The 27,289-nt window shown below is 37.2% G+C and overlaps 1 protein-coding gene across 4 annotated transcripts in view; it reads left to right on the top strand.

Annotated features, from left to right (window-relative positions):
* STK3 (serine/threonine kinase 3) overlaps positions 1–27,289 on the top strand; it is a 141,682-nt gene that overhangs the window by 66,161 nt on the left and 48,232 nt on the right. For all 4 annotated transcript variants that reach the window (XM_075085486.1, XM_075085488.1, XM_075085489.1 and 1 more), the window contains 3 exons: positions 3,059–3,196; positions 5,783–5,908; positions 17,319–17,511. In XM_075085486.1, the coding sequence (XP_074941587.1) occupies positions 3,059–3,196; positions 5,783–5,908; positions 17,319–17,511 (457 nt within the window). The remainder of the gene's footprint in view (positions 1–3,058; positions 3,197–5,782; positions 5,909–17,318; positions 17,512–27,289) is intronic.

Below are 27,289 nucleotides of genomic sequence, written 5' to 3'. Positions count from 1 at the left end.
CAGTGTTTCCTGCGGTTGTTACTCCCAATCAGCCTGTGTAACTGGGTGGATGGTAGCTTATGTTCAGTGCTAGCTGGTGCTGCTGTTATGGTTTGGTTTCTCTTCTAATCAACAGTTGCCTAACACTGGCTGTAAGACCATTGCCATCAGCCCTGCTGTGAGTGCTTAACTAATACCAATAGCTGTGGGAAACTTTTAGGGGAAATTATTAGTGGAGTGGAAGCAAAAAAATTACTACAGGTAATAGTTTGGGAGAGCACAAGGAGGGCAAAATACAGGGTAAAATGAAAGAAACATGAAAAACCCTAAGTCTGTTAGGTTTCCTGCTTCCTTTGGCACCCATGGAACAGTGTGAGTGAAACAGCTTAGTTTTGTTTTAAAATAGGACAGAGTTCTTTTAAGATAGAAAAGATGTATTTGACAAGATATTGAAACAAAAATGAGGAATAAATTGCTGTCAGATAAGCGTTTTGTTTTTATTCCTGGAGATTTGGGACTAGCTTTATAATTCTCCAGTGATTGCTTTGCAAGCTTCTTGGAAGCTAAATCATAGAATATTTTGAAAGAGAGAGTGGGAGCTTTGTTTTGAAAGAAAGAGGGAGCTTAACTTTTATGCAGAGAAATATGCAAGCCAAAATGAAGAAGTAGAGGGGGAAAATAGAATTGAACACCAGCATTTCAGGCTAGTTAACGAAAGGAAGTTCTGAGAGATGGGGGAGAGGTATGCGCTAGCAAGCTCATGGCATAATTAACAAGTTGGACTAAACATTTGGTATAAGTAGTTTCTATATATATTTTTGTTTTACAAAAAAACACATGTAACTTTTTTTCCCCAGTTAACACAGCTCAAATCACATACCAAGATGTAAAAAAGCCTACAGTTTAAGCATTAAACAAATATGCATGTTTCTGAAGTAGGTATTTTCAACAAACATACAAACCCTTAATGTGGATTTAGGGCCCTAACTCTAGCTCTTGAATATCTCCTTTTGTGACTTTTATTGCCTGCCATAAAAGAATGATTCATGAATTCCCTCTTTCTTCTCATTGTCCTTCGTGAATTATAAAGAAGTCACTACTTTGCTGTGGTTCTTAATTGTTGTGTAGTTGCTGAAAATAATTGGCAAAGGCAAATATTTTTCCCAGAAGGTTGGAGCTGAGTAGGACTCTGAAACTAAGCTTTGCTCACCTGCCAAGAGACAGGTCGATGTTTATTGTCAAACAGGAGGTATATGTTTTGACACCATATAAACAGAAGTTAGTAGTCTTCTGTTACAGCTGTGTGTTTTAACAGCTAGCTCTGCAGTAGCTATTGAAGAGTAGCTAAAGATAAGATTAAAAGTAATCAGTTCAAAGTTCAGGAGAGATCATTACCTTCAAGGACAGAAACAGTTGAATTAGTTAGGCACTGCTTTATATCAGAAGCACTTCACTTGTACTGACAATTAATCTTGTATCACAAGTGAATTAACTAAGGCCAATTGCAGAGTAATAGAGTGCAGTGTTTCCTATCGGAGTTCATATACTAGTTTGGCACGGCTGCCCACTGAGAATATAAAGCTATTGTAGCATGCATCTCTATTAAACAAAATCCCCAGGTCCCTTTTTGTCATTCTTGTATTAGGCAGATAATGAAATTAGTTTTGTAAATGTTTAAGTATTTGAATTAAAGCAAATTATTCAGTACTGAAATACTTTTTCATTAAAATTATAGTAAACAGCTTTTGCATAATTATGCATGGGTTCTGCTTTTCTTCAGCATATGAGAAGAATTTTAGAATGAGGATTTGAACAAGTTAACCCAACTTTCAAGGCCGGTCAGACTTCTTAAGAAGTTATGGATAAAATCTCAGGAAGTTTTCTTCTTATCATGTTTCAAGCACTTGCTGAGGCTTCTGGTGCCTCTACTATGTTAATGGTGTACATAATCTCTCATTTAAGTTTTTGCCCTTTTCTGCCTATGCCTGTAGAAAAACAAGCACATATATTGTGTAGAAGAACAAAAAGTAAAACATTTACTCCCTTTCGCTGTGGAAAATGTGGTTGAATTAACCTGTTTTTAGAAGAAAATAATAGCTTATTATTTCTGTCAATAGACCTAGCTCTGAAGAGTGTGTTGCCGTCATGTGTAAATCTTAAGCAATGATACTGAATGCGTTTGAGATTACATATGGAAGTTCAAAATTTCCAATTCTTTTACAGTAGTCTCTCAGAATTGTACTGCTTTTTTGCTCCTACAAGTGTAAATCTATGGTTAAAGGAAAACCTGGAAAAATAATAAAGAAAATGGCACAGTATTTGTAATCTTAAGTAGGAAAAGTTTTTTTATATGGCATGAATGCTTTTTTCCTACTCAAAAAATCTGTCAGCATATGGTTCTTGACAGTATGACATTTCTGTTATATAGGTAAAATGCTGCCTTTTGTATTTCAAGTGAAGTCTCACTGCTAGTAAACAAGTTACTCGATTATTTTATTTTTGTCATCTTTTAGTGGTGTTGTCTTAGGTCTTCTGGCATATGTTTCTAGATCTTATTAGGAAGAGCAAGTTTTAAAACTACATCTGAAAAACTGTGAACACAAAAGGAAATAGTCCTACCTAATTTCTTAAGCAATTCTCCTATAAAACTAAATGCAGTTAAGAGAGGAGAGAGTGAACTTGGCTTTTCACAGCAACTTTATATGTGTCTGTGTAAACAAGCAGTGTCATTGCTACTACTAAGAATTTCTGAAAGATCAAAATTATCTCTTGATAATAATCTTGATAATAAGATAATAATCTCTTGAGATTGGTAAACAGCAATAGATAAAATAAGGAGTGATGTGCTTAACGGGGTACAGTTTAAACAGAGAAAATCTAATGGGAAGTAGCTACATTAGTAGCAGATGGATTTAATTCCTGAATCTTGATCTGAGTGGAAATCCTAACTTACTTCAAATTTGTCTTCCAGATTCTTAGCCTGATAAGAAAGGTGGATAAAGCAATTTATTTACTTGGCTTCAGTGCTGTCCTGATGTGTTTTGTTTAAACTTGCTATTGTTGTTTGATTTTTATCTAGGCTATTTTTATGATTCCTACAAATCCCCCTCCAACCTTCCGGAAGCCAGAGCTCTGGTCTGATGAATTCACAGATTTTGTGAAGAAATGCTTAGTAAAAAATCCTGAACAAAGAGCTACAGCAACACAGCTGCTACAGGTCAGTATTTAAGTTACTGAGGAAATGCAAGTTTTATGGTCTTTGGTTTTTTTTCTCTCTAGTCTCAAACCAGAACGGTTGTGAAAATGTCTAAAGGCAAATCTCATTTTAACTATGATCACGCCTTATTTCTTTGCCATTTTGTGGTCTTTGTCAGGTCCTGTATCTCTATCCCCTTTTGTTCCTCCTTTGCCACTCCTAAAAATTAATTGCTATTTATATAGTTTAGGGCTGGTTCTTGCTGTTAAAATTGGATCCTTGTTTTGTGGTTAGAGGCCCTCAGTAGAACTCAGGATTTAGGCAAGTGTTAAGTAAAGGAATTCAGCCCAGGTTACCCCTCAGTGTGGACCACCTGTGGAGTATATTCAGTGTTTCCTTCTGGTCAAGTCAAATTAAGCAGCCAGGTTGCTCTGTGTCCTAGAAGAGTCAGATGCAGATGGACAGTATAAAGAGTTTGTTGTTGGGCTGAGTTATACCAAGTGGGCACTTCTAAATCTGAGCCACAGTTGGCAGTGTGGACCTATGGAGCCAGGGCAGGGTGTGCCGGGCTTTTGCCTGCTCTCTGACCTGAGCTGCTAACAGCTACAGAAATTTAACAGTTGCATCATTTTAGTACTGAGACAGAAATAAAGCAGAGACATTTCAAAGAACTCAAAAATCAAACAGGAGCAACGCAACTGATCTATGGAAGATTTAGTCTGTGTGAAATGGACATAATTTTGTAGGGAGCACACATTTTAGTGCATGGGCAAGAGAGAAAACTCTAAGTTTTCTCCTTTGGCCCCGTATTTGTGTTATCCACCACCTTCAGGGCTGTCATAATAAGCCTACAAGTAACTAAGGAAAAACAAAGAACAAAGGTAGTGTGTGTGGAGATTTCTAGAAAAATTGTAGTAGGTTCCGTGATGATTGAAATGGAGTCTAAAATTTCCTGTAAATAAGCTTGCCTTGATAATGAGACAGAAGTGAAAAATTTTGCTAGGTCCTTTGCTCCTGGTTCCCAATTCATTCAACTTCTGGATAATTTAGTGTTCTTTTATGCTTTTTCACTGCTGTATTCTTAATTTTCTTTTTTCATCAGTCTCCATAAGAACCTGATCTTCTGAAATTTCATCTTTAAGACGCTCATGCTAGATTTATTCTGTCTCTAGCTAGCAATACCCTTTTTAAAAATTTAAATTCCAGTGAACTCCACTACAAGGAGAACATACAAATTTTGCAGAGTAGTTTCTAGTAATAGATCATCACATTCATAAATCATGTTATGCATATTTTATTTTCCACAGTGAGAATACCAAACTGTAGACAGCAAGGAGAGTAAAAATTGAAAGTTACAGATTTTTGTACAATGTATGAATCAGTACTAGAGACCTTAAAGATTTGAAGTTTGTATGGTTATTTGAATACTGGCAGCTGGATAGAGGAGGCTTGCATTAATGTGTGCAAGTAAGGAGAGACACCCACCCCCCAAAAAAACCACACCATACCCCCTGCCCCAAAAAACCCAAACAAACACAAAACCCAAACAACCCAACTCCCCCCCGCCCCCCCCCCCCAAAAAAAAAAACCAAAACAAACAAAAACCAACAAACACCAAAAATCTTCAGTGTTCCTCTTTCCATATGCTTACTGGCCAGAAAACTAGATACTGTATCCAGCACAAGTATGTGTTGCCTTTTTCCCCAGCTGGAATTTGGAGCATGTGTGATGGAGCTGGAGGTGTTGTGAGTGTGTGAGTGGGAATGACAGTACTGCTTGTGAGGAAAGATCATGCAGGAAAAAGGAGAGTAATTGAATTAATACATCAAAGGAGAAGATAGATAATAAGTGTAGGACACTAGGCTTCTTCAGTTCTGTTCTTTGTAGAACAATTTTTTAATATTATATTCCTGAGGTGCTTAGAGTTAAGTGTTACCTAAATTGTATTGCATATAATGATGCAAAAATCACAACTTTTCTAACAGCAGGTGTTTACTAGACAATGAAATGAGTGTAAATGGTGTCATGCACATATTGTCTTAAAGGAAGGAGTGGTGTTTTAAATGGTCTTGAATTAAAAATTAATCTTCCTGCTAAAAGTAATGTATTTTTTCTGCTTGTTCCACACTTCAGCATCATAGATCAAGAAATGTTTTATGACACATAAAGTACAGGTTTGTTGAAGTGGGCAGCCATAGTTACTCTGCTTATAGCCACTAATTTATGCTGTCAGTTTGTTAAGATTAATTAAATTCTGTAACTGAATATCTGAAAAAGTTTGTTTTTCTATGTCAGACAATCACCACTCTACTTATTTACTACTTACTGCATGTTTCCTTTGGACAATTATATCCTTAACTATAAAACAGTTGTTATACAATTACATTTCCCAAGGCTTGCTGTTATTAAAAATAGTTAAAATAAAATCTTAGTTATGAAGCAGCTAAACGATATTGTATGTTGTGTTAGTGTAGATTTTAATGATTGTGTAATGTAAAATACTATTTATCACTGAAGTCTGTGGTGTTGAATAATACTTGCAGTTACATCTGAAGCATAGCTCTTGCAATGATGTTATATAATTTAATGTTTGGGTTTTTTTTCTAGCATACATTTATTAAGAATGCCAAGCCAGTTTCAATTTTAAGGGACCTGATCACTGAAGCTATGGAGATAAAAGCAAAGCGACATGAGGAACAGCAGAGAGAACTGGAAGAGGAGGAAGAAAATTCGGTGTGTACCTTTTTTTGTTTTTAATATAACTATCTGTACTTAATAGATAAATTGCTGTTTTTCCCCTACTTCCTGTACTTGTGTTCAAATACTCTTCTTTACCAGGTTTCTACCTGGTTTTTAGCCTGTGAGGGCTCAGTATTCCACTCTTACTTATGATGAGTAATGCTGCTGTGAGTAATGCTGTATGAGCCAGCTTTGAGTAAAAAGTTTTTCTAGGAGGTGGGAAAGGAAACCATGTCAGCTTCAGCTGTTCAGATTGATATTAAAAACAAACAAACAAAAAAACCCAAAAACAAAACCACCCACACAACAACAAACCACCTCCAAACAAACAAAAAACACCAAAACCAAAACCCAGAACTCCTAATGTTCCAATGTCACATATGGGCTTCTAGGCAAGTGGTTTAATTTTCAGTTCAGGGGACTTAGTTTTTTTTTTTAATTTCTTTTTTTTAAGTCTAATACACAGAATAGTTAGTTATATGAAGCACAGTAGTGATTACAATATGGTTTGAATCAAGTTGCGCCTATAAAGTGAAAATGGTGTCCGCATTTTATTCTTAAATGACATCAGCATATGTTTGAGGAGAGAAGCAGGTCGTGTGATAAATAGGTTGCATTTAGAATTGTTTGGCAACATTAGGACTAAGTCAGTGTTTCTGGCATTATTACTCTCCCTACATGATTTATTTTAGGGCAGTCTTGTGCAATGCAGCAGTATGTTCTTCAAAGCTGTGTATTGCCACACATAAAATGAGAGCCAAGGTCATTCAGGAATAACACACAGAAGATGGAGACTGGAATGTTAGTAGAAGTCTTACAGCTTTGAGCAAACAGAGAAGAGCAGTGCAGTAATGCAGTCTGCCCTATCCCAAATTGTAGAATCCTTGTTATGTTACAGAGTGTTAGGTGACGATCTCTATATAGGAATACTTTTCAAGCAGGTTCTGTGGAGTGTTTTGTATCCCAACAGACAATATGGTCATTTGTTTGCTGGATGTTTTCCTGTTCCAAGAGTATTGATAGCTTGTGTTTATAAAGATGGTTTACTCTGGACTGGATTTGCTTAGACAGTAATAAAACAGGCAGGGAAGGTTGGGACTTCATGTTTGGGTTTTTTTTTTTTTTTACATTAGGAAATGTTGCCTATGTGGAGATGTGTGACTTAACATGCAGAGTTGATGTTTGCGACCTGATGTATTTAATAGTTGATCTCTGAAGGGACTGATTTATTATCAACATAAAAACCTGATGTCTTTACTAGCATGCTTTCCTCCCTACTATTGCCTTCTGAACTGTAGATCTCAAACACTTGTGTGTTTTTAATGATTTTTGCGTTAACCCAAAATTAGGTATGAAATCTAATTACTTAGTCTGAGGCTCAGATGAGGAATCAGATTGCCAGGTAGGGACAAAACAATCCATGCCAGCTCAGTATGTGGTGTACACCTTCTCTCTCCTGCTGCTGGGTGGAAGGGTACAAGGTAAGTTTGGTCCACCTCGACTGAAGAAGCATTTTGCAACTCCTCCTGCTTCCTGCATGGGTACAAAAGCCAGAATATAACACTAGGTTTCCCGCTGCCCAACCCAGTATTATTCAGTGTTTACTATAAGGGAACCTCAAAGCTAGGGTTGGGGCAGGAATGTGCTGTGTTGCCATTGTAATAGAGGGGAATTTTACCATGTACTTTGGTGGGGGAACAGGTTATGCATTAAAAAGACAGTGAGACTCTGCTTGTCACTAAGTATAAAAGATAGGTACCTCAAATCTGAAAATAACAGAAGTATCTTTGGTAAGCAGGGCTGAGAGAACAGAATCATATGGTGGTTGAGGTTGGAAGGGACCTCTGGAAGTCATCTGGTCCAATCCCCCTTCTCAAGCAGGGCCACGTAGAGCTGATTGCCCAGGACTGTGTCCAGGTGGCATTTGAATGTCTCCAAGGAGGGAGACTGCACAACCTTCCCTGGCAGCCTATTCCAGTGCTTGATTGCCCTCACAGTAAAGAAGTGTTCTCTGATGTTGTTGTGTTTCCGTGTGAGTCCATTGCCTTTGGTCCTGTAACTGGGCACCACTAAAAAGAGCCTGGATCCATCCTCTGCATCTTTCCTTCAAATGTTTGTACACATGGATGAGGTCTCCCTTGAGCCTTCTCTTCTCCAGGCTGAACAGTTCCTGCTCTCTCAGCTCTCATCATAGGACAGATGCTCCAGTCCCTTAATCATCTTTCTGGCCCTTTGCTGGATTCTGTGCAGTATGCCCATGTCTCCCTTGTACTGGGGAGCCCAGAAGTGGACCCAGTACTCCAGGTGTAGCAGCACCTGTGCTGACCAGAGGGGCAAGGATCACCTCCCTCCACCTGCTGGCAATACTCCTGATGCAGCCTGGTATACCATTAGCCACCTTTGCTGCAAAGTGGCATTACTCTTAAAAGTAAGTGTAGTTGTAGTCTATAGAAATGCTAAGTCTGTCTTTTTTTTTTATTCATGCTAACAGAATTTCAGGGGCTGTAAACATATACCAGTGCATGAGCACCAGCAAACTCAGCACCAGAAGTCAGCCTCTGCCTGAAAGAAGTTGCTCTTACATATAAGGAGAAGGTCAGAGTAGATGACGGAGGTGCACAGGCAGAGGAGATAAAGGATTAGTCAGCATGAGAAGCTCTTGATTGGCACACCTTGCTCAATTTGTTTTCAGGATCAAGATCTAGAAGAGTTTTAAAGGACAGTGATGACAGTCTTGCAGAGGGCTAGAGGCAGCCCTGTCAGTAGTAGCAGGGGACCTGGGAAAAGAATAAAGGGGTTTGAAAACAAGTGGGTAATGGAAGAGGCTAATTTCAGGCAGAGCTGACTTCTCAGTGTACAGAATGAAATGACAGAAAGGAGGTTTGTGAATGAGACTAGTCAGCTCAGAAAAGAAAGGTGGTAGAAAAATTAAAAGTAGAATATGACTTCAACATAATGAAAGAGAGAAGGGGAGAAGCTGGAAAATGAACGTTTATAGTTGTATTACCTAGAGTGGAGGGATCACTAGATGAGACTTTAAGATGACAAATAGGCAAGAAGGATGAGAGATCCTGGATGAAAACTTTAGCAATATGGACATTTTGAAGAAAAAAAAAATGTTTGTTAGGGCAAGCCCTTTGTACTGCTGTACTTACAAAAGACTTCAGAATTATTTAAAAAAACATATATTGAACATGCACTTCATGCTATATAGTATCATTGGCGTTAATTATTGAAGTTCTTTTCTAAATAGTTTTTTCATCCTTAGTAATTTGATGTCTTCTACTCCTTTCTAGTTTTCTATGGTGATGCTACTTACAGGCTATAATTTACTAAAATTAATAGGTAATACCGAATGATGTTTGCAGATGTTGAGAGAGATATCCTGTATATTGAGTGCATAATATATTGCATTTGGACATAATTACATAAGCCCTTGTGGTTGCATTTTTGAGCCAAGTAGTGTGCTTCCTCAGCAAGATAAGCTGGCTGCCTCTATGGGTCTATTTTAATGCAAAGTAAACTTTGTGAAGGATGGACTTAAAGAGACACTGAAGGTAGGCTGAATACAAAGCACAGAAGAGATTAGTGCAAACTATGCCTTAATAGTTTAGAGCAGGAGACAAGTTTAAGAGTTCAAGTGGCTGGTCACTGCATATTGCTAAAGAGGTGGTAACTGCTTGAACTACACATTCTAACTCTGCTTAACAGGCTATTGTAACTGATTTTCTTTGGGGAAAACACAGAGAGGTTAATCCTTACAAACTTATATCTAGTTTGTTTGCTGTGAGAGAGGTCCAGTAGTAGACTAGGCTACACAAATAGCCTGTAGTCAAATTCATTGTGGGCTCAGATAGGTCTGTAGCAAATATGACAGCCTGACTTATCTGTGCATTTGAAGCAACAGGAATTCAAAGGATGTGTTTGTAATTCTGTGGTAAGGTGATTGAGGGTTTAACTGTAGTTCTCCAGCAAAGTCAGCCTTGCTTATGGCAGAAAAAATGGATATCTTTTACAAATAGTTTGTGCCATTCTTGTAAACTTAAGTAGGGGGAAGGAATAGATCTCTCTGAGCTTGGGGAAAGTTCCAAATGTAGAGAAAGGACACATGCAAAGCTAAGAAGATATGCCACTTTTAAGTGGAGCAAACAAAGGGGAAGTACTAGCTGGTGCTGCTGGTGAAGTGAGGAGTGGTGCTTGTCAGTGCAAAAATTTCATATTTTTATCCTGATCATGGATAGATAAATTTCATTACTCCTGGAGATTATTCTGAGAGGTTTTATGCCTTTTTTCCCTTTGGTTCCATCAGTTGTACTGAAGGAAGACTATAAGCCACCATGTATTTACTACTGAAAAAATATCTTGTAATGGACAAGAGGATGTCCAGGTATTTTTGCTATAAGGTTTATACCGAATAGTAAACTTTTTCCAAGTTAGCCGTTCTAAAAAGATTAAGTAAAAGGGATTTTTGTTCCTATTTTTAAAAAGATTTTTATGTTCTTTTATGGTGTCAAGATGTTTTAATTCCCTAATTTTTCATATGGTTTTATGATTCTAAAAAATAATCTGTGATGAAGTTTTGTAATTAGGGCAGAATTTTTACTTTTGTTAAAACAGTAATATGATACTTGGTAGTAAATATGACTTTTGCTGTCAGTAAATATATGCCTTTAATAATTTTGTATTGGTAAACCTTGCGTGAAAAAAGTTTGGAAATACTTAGCTTTAATAGAAAAAGTGAGGGTACAAGTGAGTGAAATGAAGAATATTGATGGTGAGGTGAGGAGGAGGGATTTCCTTGTTGGCAAGTATAGTTTGTCACAACTCCATGTTTGGTAGTGACCTATGAATAGCTTTCGCGTTGTCACAATGCAGAACTCTTCTTCCAAATCAGATTTCCCATGTCTTGCACCTGAATTTCAATGCAGTACATCATTGTAAGAAATTCCAGATTTGAGAGATGACAGCAGCATCTTGTTCTGTTGCAGTCACTAAAGATTCTGATCAGTCAAAAGCACGAAACCAGCCAAACTAGAAAATATCAGGACAAGCTGTTACAATTTTTTTATTTAATCAAAGAAATTTTCTGTATCATGTCTCCTGAATTCATGTTATTCATGTACTGCATGCTAGGAGACTCCTGAGCAACATGTAGGTGTGTTGTGGCCTGAATTAAGTGAAGTTCTGGACAGCACAGATTTTAGTTTTTAAAGTGTGTTAAGCAGAGACTGATCAATGACCTGCAAGTTATTAAAGGAAACCAGGTTAAAAACCAGAAGAATAAAATGAAAGTATTGGAACATTTGTGTTTGTAATTCTAAAAAATCCCAAACAAACAACAAATCCCCCCAAAAGCCCCCACTTCAATGTGAAGTAATGCCTAATTTCGAAATAAGCTCAAAGATTGTCTTTCATTAAATTTGGAACTTTTTTGGGGAACTGCCAGAAAAACAATAAGCCAATTCTTTATTACACTTCTGAGTTTTCCTTTCCAGAAGGGAAAGAATGAACAACAGAGAATATGAGTGTCAGTTTGGTATACTGTAGTGGATGAAGTCAGCAGTCCAGCATCCAAGTATAAAGAGAAACAACTATTGCATGTACCTCCTCTTTATGTACTGGTTTCCACAGAACTGTGAAGAAATACAGGGCTGTTTGTGTGTAGTTTGCATGAATATACGAACATACAGTTCAAACAATAATACAGTTTTGATAAGCCAACACGCGGTGATGGCAGCAGCTCTATAAAGAGATCGTGACAGTCCCTATGTTACCATGGGTAGTAGTGGTGACAGTAAGTCATGCGCATATTTCTTCATATTTTCATATCTATGAATGTTTTCAGATTGCATATGGATTTGGAGTCACTGTTCAGTTTTCAGCTGGAAAGTAATAGCCACCTAGCACATGCATTTTGGAAAATAATTCTTTAGAACCAGATTTTTCCCAGTGACATCGCTGTGAAGTCCTCACTGTAGAAGTGCAAAGGCAGACTCAAACCTGGAGAAAGGCCTATTTAATAACACCTAAAAGCAAGAGCAAATATTGGTGTTGGTGTTAAGTAGAGTCTATCAGTGTTAAAGGTCTCTCGTGGGCAGTGAATTGAGTCCATATAGTATTGAAAAAGAATGGTTTCAGTTAACCTGTCGGAGGCTTGAATTTATTCATCTAAGCCCCCAAGAATTTCCGATGTAAAGCGTGAGCAGTTGTGCTCATTACTCTCTGGTACGTGTTTGGGGACCCATCAATAAGAAAGGTGTAAAATGTCCTAACTATGATGTTCCTCTTGTTAGGAAACCAGATTTGACCCTAACACTTATATTTGAATAAGTTCTTACAGCTTTAATTCCCTCTTAAAGCCCTATATGTATTGTGATGGGCACTCAGGTTAGAAGTGACTTACATAACTGAAAGTAGAATGGAGAGGAGTGGGTGGTTTTGGAGAATTAATTAGATGCAAAGATTTCACAATTATGTGCTTATATCCAGGATAGATTCAGGTTGTTTTCCTTCAAGTGAGGAGGAATCACATCCCTAAAATTGATTCTTATTTTTTATTTTTACCGCTTCCTGTAAACATTTTGTAGTATAGGAAGTAGTCAGTGGTAATGTAAATTTTTTTTGCTTTCAAACCTTTGTATTATACACCTGTAAATAAATGGCCAGGTTGAATACAGTCTTTATGTCTGTATCCTTCCAGAGAGATATAATATAATCACAAATAGTGCGCTCTGAATTGATTTTATGCCTGTTATGAGAGCTGCTCGTGTATTGAGAATGCCTTCTGACAAACTGAAATGTTTTGATAGGTGCTGAGGTAATTGTACAGATTTTTTTAATTAAGCAAAAATTGCAAATTGTATATTCTACGGAAGGTTAATCCCAATATCAAAGTTTAAATGTTAGTTTAGGCATTACTAAACATGACCAATCTCTTCTCTCGTGCATTTTTTTGAAGTGTGATATATGAATTGGATGCTGAGGCTGGGCAGCTGTATTAGGAGAATGTAAAGTAACTCGTTGCCTGGCAGCTTGCAGGAAACATGTCTAAATATTTATTTCTGTGGATCTTTAAAGGAATGAGCTAACAAGCAGCTCTTCCTGTATGTTTTCTTTTACATTTTAATGTCTCTATGTGAGGAATGCTTAATTATTTTGGAATATTCAAACAGGGAATTACTGCTTCAGTACACCATTTTTGTTTTTCTTACACGCTTAGTGCTTGACAAGTATCAACGACTTAGCCAACCATCAATAATCAGTTACTCCTACATGTAGACTTATTTGTTCATTCATACAAAAGTTTCTTTGGTTAATCTTATATTAATCATGAGAAGTTGGAGTCTGTCTCTTTAAGACCTTAAGAAATATTTATATAGTTATTTTAAAGGAACTAGTGAGTCATTTGAGTTATTCTGTATTTTAAATCTGATACACCAGGCTGTATTTTTCTGGAGGGTTTTATATTTACTTTCATGCATCATTCATGTGTTTGTATGTATATGATGTATTTACCTAACTGTCTCTCTGTGTGTGTGTGTGTGTATATATATATATCTGTAACTTTGCATGACAGTGTTAAAGGAAAAATGCTACAAAAACAGTTTTAAGCCAAAGAACACTTGACGTATGTGGTAATTAAATTTGGTTGCAGTCCTTTAAGTGTCCTGAAGTTAGAAATGTGTAAAGATGACTTTGAGTGAAATATAGCTACCCAAGGGGCACAAACAGCTTTTTAAGAGCATATTGTCAAAATCCACAGCAATTTAGAGCCAGAAACCGATTATAGGAAGGGTAAACATAGGGAGGTAATTGCGAGCAGCAGGTTGTTATTACGAGGTATATCAATTAGAAGGAGGTAGAAAACAAGCTTAAACGCTGTTTTGTGACATACGTCTAGTGAATCTCACGGGATCTGTGTGTGCTGAAAGTTAGGTCTTCACCCTTTTGCTGATGGGTCTAAGCTTAAATATGTACTCAATATTACGCATATACTCGGGTTATAGTTGGGCTTTATACGTTTAGGAACTTTTTAAAAATCCTTGTTCTTCACCAAACTATATTATGTGTTTATGTAGCTACCACAGTGCTTTTACAAAAAGATAGCTGTGACTACAGCCACGTTTTTCAAAGGTGATGATGAGGTGTTAATAGTAAATGAAATTATTTTACAGGATACTAAATTTTGCCAGCATGTAAATCTTCCTTTAATGTTTTGCAGTCTGGTTAGCTGTCTCTGGTGCCCTCTAGTGTTCTTTTCATACTCACAAACCGTAGTTAAGCCATTTTAAAGGCAAGCTGCTGTATTTGCTTGTCTTGTTTAGTTTTTTCTTTATCAGTCTTCCCCTTTTTTTCCCTTGAACGTTAAGAATGCAACAGAAAAATCCATTATCACTGTGGTGCATTCTCTTCTATCGTGATGTAGACTCAGGTATGATGTGCAAGGCCACCTTTTCTGAGAAAACTTCTTGTGTGATGATATCTCTTATGTTACAAGCTTGTTGTGAAGTCTTGCGTGCTGTTTCCGCTGAAGTCTTTTTGAATTGGCTGTCCTGATAATAAAGTCTCTGCATTTTCATGCTTTAAGGATTGGTTTTGTTAATCTTCCAGCTTATTTTGGTGAACGGGGAGATCCAAGCAGTTAGTCCCATAGTTTTGCAGGGTATTGGCAATGTTTTACTTGTACTTACTTTACGCTGTAATGTTTTTCAGAGTTTCCATAGTTTATTGTGTTTTCTGTAGCATTTCAAGAGATATTAGAGCTCTCACTCGTGCACTCTTTCTGTTACTGTCTACTGGCGTATGGGAAACCCCTGTGAAATACAAGTTTGGTGTTTATTACTTGTACACAAGAGAATGGCAGACAGTTTAATTCCAGCGTTAGCTGGTTTTATTGCTTGATTCTTGGATCTGTTTTCATAAACACTATAAGAACATGACACTTCAGCTTTAATACCTTATATTTTTTCCTGGTTAAAATTGAGATTCTGTTTGTTTTTATTTAATCAGTAAGTTTACCTTTTTTAACAACAGATCAGAAGTTCTACATCAATATTTATGAACTGTAAAGCATGAATCAGAATTCGTAGGAAGAAATCACTTTCATCTCTCATGTAAATGTGCACTTAAATAATTTGGATCCACTGAATATTTTTGTAAAGTTACTTTTTCAGATCCAGTATAGTCTGCTGCCATATTATCTAAATCTCATATTTGTGAGAAGTGCTGGGATGATAGTTCTGGAAACAATCTGGCTTAACCCACAAAATTAAATATTTTGGGGCATGCACAGGCCCAGAAAAAATTCTGTATTGCTCTCTCTCGGTACATTATTCCTGATGTAGGGAAAATACTATTGGTCAAAATCGTCATGTACTTCTCTTTTTGGGACAACTCTTCTGTTAGTACCAGGTGGGCTTTTGTGATCCTTAGTCTCCTGGGTACTGGAAGGTAACTGTTTCCTTTGCTGAGAGACAAGAGTAAGTTAAAGGCTTTTGATACTCTCAGACTGGAAAATGAAATGCTGTTCTTTGGAACAAATCCATGTACTTGATTTGACTGAAGAAATAAAATATCAGTGTTTTTAATGAAGCAGAATATTTGAAAATGGCCACTTAGGACTCCATTTCATACTTGTTCTTATTGTTAGCTGTCACTTTTTTCACTAACTCCTAAAATAAAACTTTTAAGCCTCAGGGAAAAAAGTTTGTTTCATTTCTAATTTCAGTTTTAGTAAGTTTAGGACCATATGCACTGCAAATGGATATTAATGTTAGTCAAGCAAATCTGTAAATCAAATGTAACTGTGCCTTAAGCTCAAGGATTTGCCTGCCTGTATGTTAGATACACCACATTTATAGCACTTAATACAAGAACTAGGAGTACATTGTGAGTCAGTTAGGCATTGTATTGCAGTACTGAAAGAAGCACTTGGAAATAATAACTTAATTGTCCTGGCACTTTTAAAATATAATGCAAAAAGACACTTTTGGACTTTACTTTCTGAGTACCCTTGTTAGAAAGGGGGGAAAAAAAATATAACTTGTAAAAACCACTGGGGTTAGCAAGAATGTTGCAGGGGAGGGCGGAAAGTAAAAGAAAATTAAAGTTGCCACCAGGAGGAGCAGTACTAAAATATTCTCATTTATTTACTGACACAGTCCTCTAGTGCTGTAGCTGTAAACTATGTGTATCTTTGGGAACATCATAGTTTTTCTAAGGGTAGGGTACTATATATAGTGTGTTAGAATGCATCTAAAAACCCCCCAAAAAAACGCAAGTGAAGAACTTTAATATTTTCACAAATTATAATCTGGAAAGAATGATTCTTTTGACATTTGAAACTTTAATCACAGATTTAGATCTGTATCCTGGTTTCAGTATGTTATCCTGTTAGCCAGACTCTGAATCAAAATTAGATCAATTTTTGTGTCTTGTAGTTGAGATGTAATAGAGTCAGGAGCTGCTGTATTGGTATTGCTGCTAACTACAATTCAGTATCTGCTTACACCAACCATTAGAGAAACAGGCACTCAGGCAACGTAGCTGGCTTGTGCACTTACGTCTATACTAGACGCAAATTGTTAGGGGATAATAGGAAAGAAAAAGTACGAGTTCAGTAAGAAATAGAAAGTGCCAGACCCTGTAGGCTTAGGTGGGGTTGGGTTTTTTGGTGTGGTGTTTTTTTGTGGTGTGTTTTTTTTTTTTTGTGGGGGTGTGTGTGGGGTGTGTGTGGTTTTTTTTGTTTGTTACAGATATCTTTCTACATAGTATCAACAAGTTCCTTTGCTCACTCTTGCGACAGAGGTTTTTAAAGAGAATTAAATACTTGAAGTAAGCCAAGTTGATTTTCTGTTTCTGAGGTGGACTTGAGAAACTATTTTGGAGGATTGTTTAATACCTAAATCGAATGGGTTTCTGTCATCTGAGTGCTGTGTGTAATGTAAGATGCTGGGCATGATAGTTAGTTAAGGCTGATCAGCACAAGTCCCTGGCGATTGTCCTTTGCAAAACAACCAAATGATTGTCTATAAAAGGTAGTATTGATTTTGCAACCCAAGGAGGTATAATGGGTCAAGAATATCACTGAGATACTCAAAACTGGCTGCTGATGTAGAGTGGGTGTGTGGGCTACATTTCTGCTATGTCCATCCTGCTCTACATCTGTGAGAAAGAAGACAGTTTTCATTTTTCCTTTATATGGAACATTTTTTTATTTTGTAATTTCTTTTTAAGTTTTAAACCTGGAAGTCTAGCAGTACAACTAGGTCACATGGAGATATAGAACTTATGAGTAAGCATTGAGTGATTGCTTCTTAACATTGTGGTGGTTGGGGTTTTGTTTTGTTTTGTGTGGTGTTTTTTTTTTAAACTATCTGCTGCATTCTAACATGTTTCTTCATAGGATGAAGATGAGCTGGACTCTCACACCATGGTGAAGACCAGTTCAGAGAGCGCTGGTACCATGAGGGCCACAAGCACGATGAGTGAAGGCGCTCAGACAATGATTGAACACAATAGCACTATGTTAGAATCTGACTTGGGGACCATGGTAATAAATAGTGATGATGATGATGAAGAAGATGGGACCATGAAAAGTATGTTTTTACTTTTCTTTTAATAATGTAATATGTTTTCTCATACTGCGTGAGAACATTGTATCATCAGTGGCTTTTAAGCATCAAGTCCTGTGGTTATAACAGGAGAAGAGTCTTTAAGTGCTCTCTATAAATTTGTGGAGAAAAAGGTGGCTATAGTGAGAGAGTCAAAGCAGAAGCCTGGTTTTGGTGTTTTGCTCAGTCTCTCTGGAGTACTCTAAAATTAGCCTTCTGTGAATTCTCCCTTCTACTGCTTGCCTCTTGCTTTTTGCCTCCTGTCACACATACATTTGGCCCAGTTCCTTGGGGCTAAAGTGAAGTGATACTATTATGTGAGAAGCTGCTGATTCAATGTCAGTGGTCCTGGGAACTCACCATGACTCTCCATGGGTTCAGCAGTCAGTACATATCTTGCTGCAAAATTGGTTTGTAACTCATGATCAATTAGCAGATTTTGATTTTATAACTTGTTATTTGAACATATGTTGGAATGTAATTCAGTAATGCTTGATTTAAGGCAATGATCGGAAGATTGTTGAAACCTAAGTAAAAAGTCCAAATTGACATCAACAGTATGTGAGGGAGTACGTAACAAAGAGGAAGAAACGTTGCAAACATTTTATAATTTTAAAGTTACACTGAAATATGCATAGATATGTATTTGTTAAATAATTAAGTTACATACCTACATATAGATGTGCTCATTATTTGGCTGGAGACTACTGGAGAATGAGGCCCACTGAATTTAATATAATTATTTACTTAAATGGGCAGCATCAACAGATTAATCTAACTCAGGCAGTAGGTGCCTGATTTCATGAGGCACAGTGTAATGTTTAACTCCAGATAGTTGTTTGGGTGAGAGGTAATAAAGCTAATGTCTCGAGTGGAAATCAGTGCCAAACAAATAACTTTGAATGCTTTACAGCAAACAAAGTTCCATTCGTGTTTCCACCTATAGACCTGATGTAATTTGTGCAAGGTTAGTTGGAAGTGCAAAGCAGGAATATGTTTTCTTTGTGGTTTTTGTTGTTAGGGTTTTTGTGTGTGGTTTTTTTGTTGGTTTAGGGTTTTTTTTCCGAGAGTTCTCAGCAATAAGATAATAAACATACCTGATGATTAGTTTAAGTAGGATGATTTACCTCACAGAAACACTCAGTACATACTTTAATTTGTTTTCATTCTGAAACAGAGTATTTGCCTATTAAACTGTAAGGCAGTTTAATAGACAAATAGAGGGTTAGTACAAGCGATCTCGCTCATCAGTTTCAACAAGCTGAGGAAAAGGTGAATGATGCAACAAAAAAAGAAAGAGGTATTACAAGCAAATTTGGAGGAAATGGTAATAAAGTAATTCTTAGGGTGGAAGTATTATGAAGAAGGGTTTTGTGCAGCCTTTAAAATCACTTCAGGCATAAAAACTATCCATGTAGTTTTTATGTGCTGAGAGGAAATATCTGTTATTATGCCAAACAGATCACAAAAGTGTCATTAGGTTTGCACTGCAATCTCTTATTCATGTCCTATTTGTGTGCTATGCTGCTGGAGACATTGTTTTTGAAAATGTACTGTTGTCTTCCATTTTTAATTGATTCCAGTAGGAATCTGTAGTTAGGGAATTACTTTTCTACACCTTAGCATTTAGTCAGGATAATTCTTAACCCCATTCTTCCTTCTTGTCAAACAAGTCTATATAATCTTTGGGACAGCAGGTTTCCTTCGCCTCCCTCCCCCCATAAGTGACTGTCCTGAGACCTGTAAGTCCAGCGAAGGCAAGTCAGCAAACTGGAGGTAGCCTGATGGCAAGCGATGGTTTCATCATTCAGCAGGCAAGCAACGGGTTTGGTTCTAGCACTTACTTGCTGAACTTTTTGTGTTTTACATTAGGCACCCATTGAATAAAAAACTAGAAATAACTCAAGAATGGGACGTCCACATCTCTCAGCTGAAATTAAATATAGGTCATGTCCACTGTAGCTGGTCCTCCTCTAGTTCTGTGATTCATGTGCTATTGGCTGAAACAGGAGCAATAGCAAGAGTCCTAAATAAGTGTCACCGGGAAGGGACGTACAAATCCTTGCTCTCCCTGAGAGGCAGACATAGATTTTGTGCAGCTTTGTGCTTGACAAAGATACAAGGTTTTTGAGGTTTGGTTGCTTTTTCCAATGTACCTTTATAGGCAAGGTGGACACTTTCTAGATTCTTGTGTGATATGATTATAATAAATCAGAACAGGTAGCTTAAAAGTACTATTTGATACTTCTGAATAATAGGACATTGCAATTAAGAAGCTTGGAGAAATAAACTTGGTTAACTGGGGAAGATGAATTTCATTTCCTTCGTAGAGACAACAAAATATTTATGACAAACTTTTTTTTTCCTAATTGCTCGTGTTTAGTTTCACATTTTGTTTCCTTCTGCCTCTTGTGTCCCTGCTCCAGGGACAAAATAAGAAACAATAATAAGTTTTTATTTATAAGTGCCCGTGCTTAGAGGCCTCTGGGAGCCATGACAGAAAATAACTAAAACCATATTTTTTTTCACAAATAGGGAATTGTGCCCAGATAAAATTGGGATTTGGAACAAAAAGAGGCCTGTCATTCTACCCCAACATACAATATACAGCCTAGCAATAAACAACATTTATGGCTTCTTGCTTAGTATGCCTGTGTGTGCTCTGAACAGAGACTAGGTGGTATGTACCTAGAAGGAGGCAAGAAAAATGCAGAATAAAGAGAGGTGGGAGGACAGAGCTGAACTTCAGGAGGTTTAATGTAGAGATAAAGAAAGAGTAGGATTGATGGAAGGTGGTACTACTTTTATTCAGCTGCTCAGATTGTACTTATTTTCACATAGAACCTTTTTCATACCTCAGTTCCAAGATTGGTGTTCAGACCAGCTTCCCCACATTCCCTTTGTGCCTTTTCAGCAAGGCTTAGTGTTAGGGCTTTCTGGTTCACCAAGAGTACTTCTGATTTTTCTCCTTTCTCCTTTTCATTAACACCCCCATCCTTCCACCCCCCACCCCCTTTTTTTTTTTCTCCTGTTGAACTTGTATTTGCCATCTGATTGGGGCTGACAAACAAGTTGCCTCTTGCTGTTTGGACTTATTCTGGGTTTCTAACTGTTGCTTCAGACTTCAGTCAGGCTTCTAGATCGTTCATGGCTGCTGCTGAATATATTAAAAGAGGACAGACAAATAATGAAGTGGCATTTGACAGATAGAATGTAGAAAAGTGGTCAGGTTTTTGTTTTATTACTTTTTGCCCTATAAGAGATGAAATGTTTTAGGTTTAGTCAGTATAATTCTTAAACATTCTTCCTTCTTATCAAACAGAAGAATATAACTGTTAAGACAGCAGGCCTCCTTCCTCCCACACAGGTGACTGTCTTGCAACCTGTAACACCAGCGAAGGAAAGCCAGCAAACCAGAGTTAGCCTCATGGCAAGTGATGGTTTCATCATTCAGCTGGCAAGTGACTGGTTTGGTTCCATGACTTACTCACTGACCTTTCTTGTGTTATTCTACTACGGGATCTTTGATTACAGCGGGACATGCACCACGCTGTAGAACCTACATTTTGAAAGGAGAATTCATGAGTTGGTTTTACTTACTTATTATTTTTTTAGTGATTTCAGTCCATCCAGTGAGAGACTGTGCCATACTGTAAGTCAGTCTCCTCTGTAATAGGAGGTGGATGCTTGGGTAACTCCGGATTGATGCATCATAACTCTTAAAAAGATGTAAGTCCTACAGCTGGTTTTTCAACTGAAAAGCAAAAGCTATTGAAATAAGTTTTATAACAACCTATGACCCAGGTCATGTAGGAATTCAGCAAGTGAGCTTAATTATGGACTGGTTTTAGTGGTGCTGTAACATGGGCATTTATATTTCATGGATGTAGTTTTGTTCAAGTGTGTTTACTGTGCCCACATTAAGATGGTTTGCTTGATGCCATATGCAGGTGTACTTTACTCCTGTGTATATATAGAAGGAGATGATAGACGTTTCCAAGCCTATTCCAGTCCTTGAGCCCTCTCCTGTGATTGGTAATAAAGTTGTTCATTTACACCACTAGTAGTATCTTTTACAAATGGGAATTCTTTCAAAAAAAACCCTTCATGTTGGCAATTCTGCTTCAAGAGCTGTTGCAAAATGCTAGCTTAACATGGATATTCTTTATTTTGCTGAAAGCAGAAATAAGGTATAACTCAGCTGAAATGAACTAATGGGTTTATAATAGTAGTGTCATTCAGTATTTTTCTTCTCTGGAAGGTGGAAAAATATAACAAAAGTTACTAAACCAGTTTTACAAGTCTCATTCACGGGAAGCAAAGCAAATGTTTTGTACAGGAAACTTTTCCCCATTAAAAAGCCTTTAAACCTAAGTTCATAGCCCTTCAAAAAATCTGTGAAGGCTTCAGCTGGTTGAAAAATATGTGGATTTTCCATTTAAATGCTAGTGGCAATTATTTCTGATAAATAGGTATATTATAAAACAAACAAAATACTCAGTGAGGCCTGAATTTGAATGAAGATTTGGGTGCATAAGTCACTGTGGTGTGAAAATTGCAAACTCAGTAACCACTTTGTTACACAGCTCTCTGTGGTCAAATGTTTCTTTGATACGTCCTTTGGGAGACCACCAGCTGCTCTGGCCTAGGAAACTAGTGATCTAGTTTCTGCTGTCGCTTCCTCGCTACACAAAAACTAAGTAGACTGACCTCATTCTCTGAGGTCGTTGTCTAATAGGCATGTATTAGCAGCAGAACTCGCCCACTCATAAAATAGTCACAATTTCTGCTTAAAATATGGCTGAAGGAGGTAGTTGTGGCAACTTTCTACATGGTAGTTCACTGTTGAATGTGTTTGCCCAGAGGCTAAGGTCAAAATTTCAGGCTGTCTCCAACCGTACTGTATTCAAAGCTCCTATCTTTCATTTCCCAGGAGATATACTGCCTCTGTGTTGTAGGCCACCTTGCGTGGTAAGAAAGCAGTGGTAGGAATGTATGAAATATAAAGCCGAAGTATTTTATGTTGTTGTATAATCTGTTGTAGCCTTTGTGGTAGAGGTAGTAGTGCATAGAAGGGTAAAAGATGATTGCAATACAGCTTCTCGCTCTAATAGTGACAAAGCAATATATTTTGAGGAAATAAAGATACTGACAGGATCTTCACAGAAGCACTGCAGACAGGAGGGTCTGATCTCCTAACTTTACTGGAGAGGGAGCAGCTAGAAATGTTCCTCAACTGAGTGGGAGATGGAGATCTCCAGGATGTGGAAGCTCGTGACTTTTGTGAAAGCTTTCCTCTGTAGATTTGCAGCTGCGGAAGAGGTCCAGTGCTGTGGTAGTAATGGAATAGGAGAAGGACTTAGAGACTTTCCATAGGGAATAGTAAAAAAAAAAACCTATAAAACCCCAAAAAACCAAAACACCACCTGCCCCCTCCGAGGAAACTGTAGACTTCTTTCTGTAGGAGGTAGACATCCTCATCTGCTGACCTTGCTTGCTATCTAGGAAATATTTCTTGCCCCAGCCCAGCCCCACAACACTGAAAGGCTGCCAGGGCGTGGACTACTGTCTTCTGCCCACGCACGTGGGCACATGCCAATGATACTGCCAGAGGAGACCTTGAGAGTGACCTCAAGGGTAACTCCAGAGTTATGAGGATGTTCTTGGTCATGAAAGTCTTGGAGGAGTGGATGGATCCTATGGGTCAGAACTTGTTTGTGCCTCTGGTGTTGTTGACAGATATTTGACTCTTATGACTATGGGACCCTGTTTGAGGACCAGGGACTGCTGTGGAGAGATGGGTTCCACCTGACAAAGTAAGGCTAGGTGTTGGTTTTTTTTGGTGTGGGGTTGGATTCTTTTTGGCTTGTGGTTGTTTTTTGTTTTGGGTTGTTGTGGGGTAGGTTGTGTTTTGTGGGTGGTGTTTTTTTTTTCTTGTGTGTGTGTGCATGCCAATGATCTGTCCCTGAGTTAGCTAGACCAGCATGGGGGAATGTATACGTGGCTTAGCCCACCATAGAGTATAAAAATTCAACAACTAGCAACAGAACTTCAAACGTATTTAAAATCACTTTAATATTAATATAATACTTTTCTGTTGCAAATACTACAAAAGCATTTTTCTTTATAGATGACATCAATTGAATTTGATCAAAACATGCATTAAAATACAGTATGCATTCCTTCTTATTTTGAAATGTGTGTTTAGAATTACTCATTATATCTATGATATGTTTTTGAAACAGTGTAATGGAGTTGGTGTTATATCATTGCCTCATTCATTTTTTCCAGCATAGTTTTTTGAAGAAGTTTTCGTGTATAACTATTTGAGGACATCCCCATTGGCTGTATTCCTATCAGGGGTATTGCAGAGGTAGAATGTATATTTTCAGCATCCATGGTGGTCTCTGCATTCTGTGGCTTGCCAGCCATCTCTGACTGCTGTTTTTATTGTGGCTTTCTTCCCAAAGCCATCCTGAAGTCTTGCACTGGGCAAATATAGAGATGATAAGAAACTGATATTCTTAAATGTTCAAACTGTGGCAAACATTTTTAAACATGATCATCTCTTGCTGAACAGCAAAGAAAAATGAGAAGAACTGGAAAATCCAAATCCTCTTAGAACAGAACGGTAGCACAGTAGGTTTTCAGTGCAAGTGTGGAGTGATACTGTTGGTGCTGCAGATTTTCTGTCATGAATATAAGCTTGTGTAAAAAGTAACTTACTGGATAGCTGAGTGAATGAATTGTCCTTAAAGGAATCTTTATATATTGTACTTATAAATTTCTTGGTTCTTGAAAGACAGTTGACAATATACTGTTAGTCTGTTGTTCATGAAAGTTAGAAAAAGTGCTTTCAGACCAAAACGATCTTCTAATAACCTTATATTTTGCAAAAAAAAAAGTGCAGTCTACATCAGTTTACTCTGGCATAAAGAGACTGAGTGTTTTATAGAGTCATTACAAAAGAGGTAGGAGATTTCACAGGGCCTTTAAACCAGTAGGTATCAACTTATCCCATTTTCCATGAAATACTAACTAAACTTGTTTGTGTTAAGTTAGCTAGTTATCTAAGAGAGTATTTTTTTTCATTTCATTATTTGTAAAAATAAAATAAAACATTAAAAATGAATCTTTAAATAAATCCTTTTTTTTATATTGGGGGACAAACAAACAAACCTTGAAATATTTCTGGTCCCGTTGTTTTGCAGGCACAGTATTTCTGGTTTTGTGTGCGAGTTTTTATATTTGCAGTGAAGGTAGGCAGCTGTTGTTCTTTTAAACAGGTTAACTAACTGTATATTAAATTGGAAGCAGAAGTGAGTTCTAAATCCTTATTTATCAAAACAAATAGAACAAGTTCTCAAAGTGTAAAATAAATGTGCTTTGCTCATTTTGGAGTAATTTCAGTTCTGTTGACCCACTTTGCTCAATATGCATGTGATAGCAAGGAATTTGGAGGGGTTGTTTTTTTTACATATGTAGGCAGCCTTCTATTAGCTGTAAAAGGAAGATATTTATAAATAGCTCTAAAACTTAAAAGCAGTGCTTGGAAAATCTTTACTATTTTCTGTTACACGAAAGGAGGGAGACAATCTTACCTGTAACGGGCCAACATTTTGGTACATAGGGTTTCTAACAGAGACACTGGTAATCATCTTGTTTATAAGTAAGTCTGAAGGATGAAACATAAGTACAACCATCTCAGCAGAAGAAAAAAATTGGTTGTGAAAGGCCAGCAATGTCGTGTCCTATCTTTTTGGTACAAATAGTTTCAGGGTTTTTGGGCAGCGAACAGCAAGTAACAAAAAGTTTGTGTTAAGAAAATGCATTGTATTTCTGTTTTTACTTCTACCTCCTTCATACTACTACCTTCTCTTGGATCTGTTTTCTAAATTTGTACTTTGCTGTTTAGATTCTTCCATTTTTGCCCGTATTTCTGTAGTTCTGTAGTGCTTATTTCTGTAGTTATTTGGCATCCCTGCTGTTTACTTCTCATCCCTCCCTCAGTCCCAGAAACCTCATTCAAGTGATCTTGAATTGAGTGTGGATAAACTTGGGAGATTCTGGTGACAAGGTATCTGCTGTGTAGCCTGTTAAATTCAACCTGGAGTTTAGTTCACTTATAATTCGCTTATAATTTTTGTTATGGTCGTGGTTGTCATTAATCAAAAGATGGTGAGTAGAGGTAACTATGATCTGGGATTAGAAAAGAACATGGCAACAACTGAGAGAAAAATCAGCTGAATAAAATGTGAGGAGGAGAATTTGTATATGGAAACGTGGCAGACTGAAAGAAGGAATCATTGTGGAGTTGGAGAGAAGCAACTGGAATCAAGTGCAGTAAAGCCTAGAGTAAGACAGTAGAACACATTAAAAAAGCCAGAATAAATCTTACTAGAACAGAATAATGTAGAAAAAGCAGAAAGAAAAGAACAAGTAAATCGGCATGCTTTAAAAGATGGCAGTACAAAAATAAGCATTAATGAGAAAAATAGGCTGTTGTTAATCATGCAGCAAAACTAGAATGAATTAAAAAAACCTTAGAGGGAATGATGAAATAAGAGGTGAAACAGGAGGGGGGAAAAAACCCCAAACATTTAATGAATTAATAAAAACAAATGTAAAGCCAGATAAGATCAGCAAGTCCTAGTGATCATGTTAAACACAAACCCAAAAGGTATTTCCAGTGCTTTACCTTTTCACTTGTTAGAAGTAGTTAAAATAAAACTTCCTGGTTACTTTATTATGCTTATAATTAAAAAGCATCTGGTGGGTTGTTTTTGTTGTGTTTTGTTGTTATTGTGTCTGCCTGGTGCCCTGTTGTGTCCCCCCCCGCCCCCCGCTTGATTATTTAAAACTCTTATCTTGTTTCATGTTTTTCTTGTGGAAATCTATTTCCTATTTCTCTATGTAGAATGTGTTACACTTCAAGCCAGTACACATTTCATGTGTTGATGCTACGCAGACTATATATAGTCTCTGAGGTTACTGTTTTGTAGAACTACTAAAGCATTTCTTAGGTTCTATTTATTCTATTTATTAATGAATTTGCTTTGAAATCCCACAAATGAAGACAAATTTCAGTCATTTAGGGTTGTAAATAAATTTTTTTTACATTTAGTTTAATGAAAAGGGTAATAGACTGGAGTTCATGCTGATCTCTATCTGCTTCATAAAGCTGTTGCAGTGTGTAGATGATGACAGAAATCCCCCAGGGTTTCCACGTCATAGAGATAGGGTGCTTTGCAGCCATCTGTAGAGTGTCATCCCATAATTTCCTGAGACGCCTCACTGGCCAAGAATTTAATTAAGCTGTGTCTAGACATAGTTTCTACAGTTGTTTTTTGCAAGTTCTTTTTCTAAATAATTTTTAAATTTTACCTTTGGTGGACCTGGTGCAACTCTGTTGCTTTCCTACAAGTGCCTGTGGACCAGGCTTTGAAGTTAGGGGCATTCAACACCCAAAGGGATGCTTAGCACCTTGTGTTATTCAGTCTCTATAACAACAAATACATATCGCATGAAGTAACTTCTAATATTATTTGTGTGTGCAACTCTGAAATGTCTTGAACATTTCTCCAAATTGTATCTTGCTACAAAAATATCATTCTTCGGCTATGAGCTTTTATGCCAAAGATCCTCAGGGGACAAATGGAGGCTTGCACCACATACAGATGACTGTATTAGTTTCTGTAAAATCCAAGAAAATTAATAAATGGAGTTTATTTTATAGTGCCATAAATCTTTAATTTTTAAATAG

Source organism: Phalacrocorax aristotelis, chromosome 2, assembly GCF_949628215.1.
Source record: "Phalacrocorax aristotelis chromosome 2, bGulAri2.1, whole genome shotgun sequence".
NCBI classification, from domain to species: Eukaryota; Metazoa; Chordata; class Aves; order Suliformes; family Phalacrocoracidae; genus Phalacrocorax; species Phalacrocorax aristotelis.
Note: the sequence above shows the minus strand (reverse complement) of the source record. Positions and strands in the feature narration are given on the sequence as shown.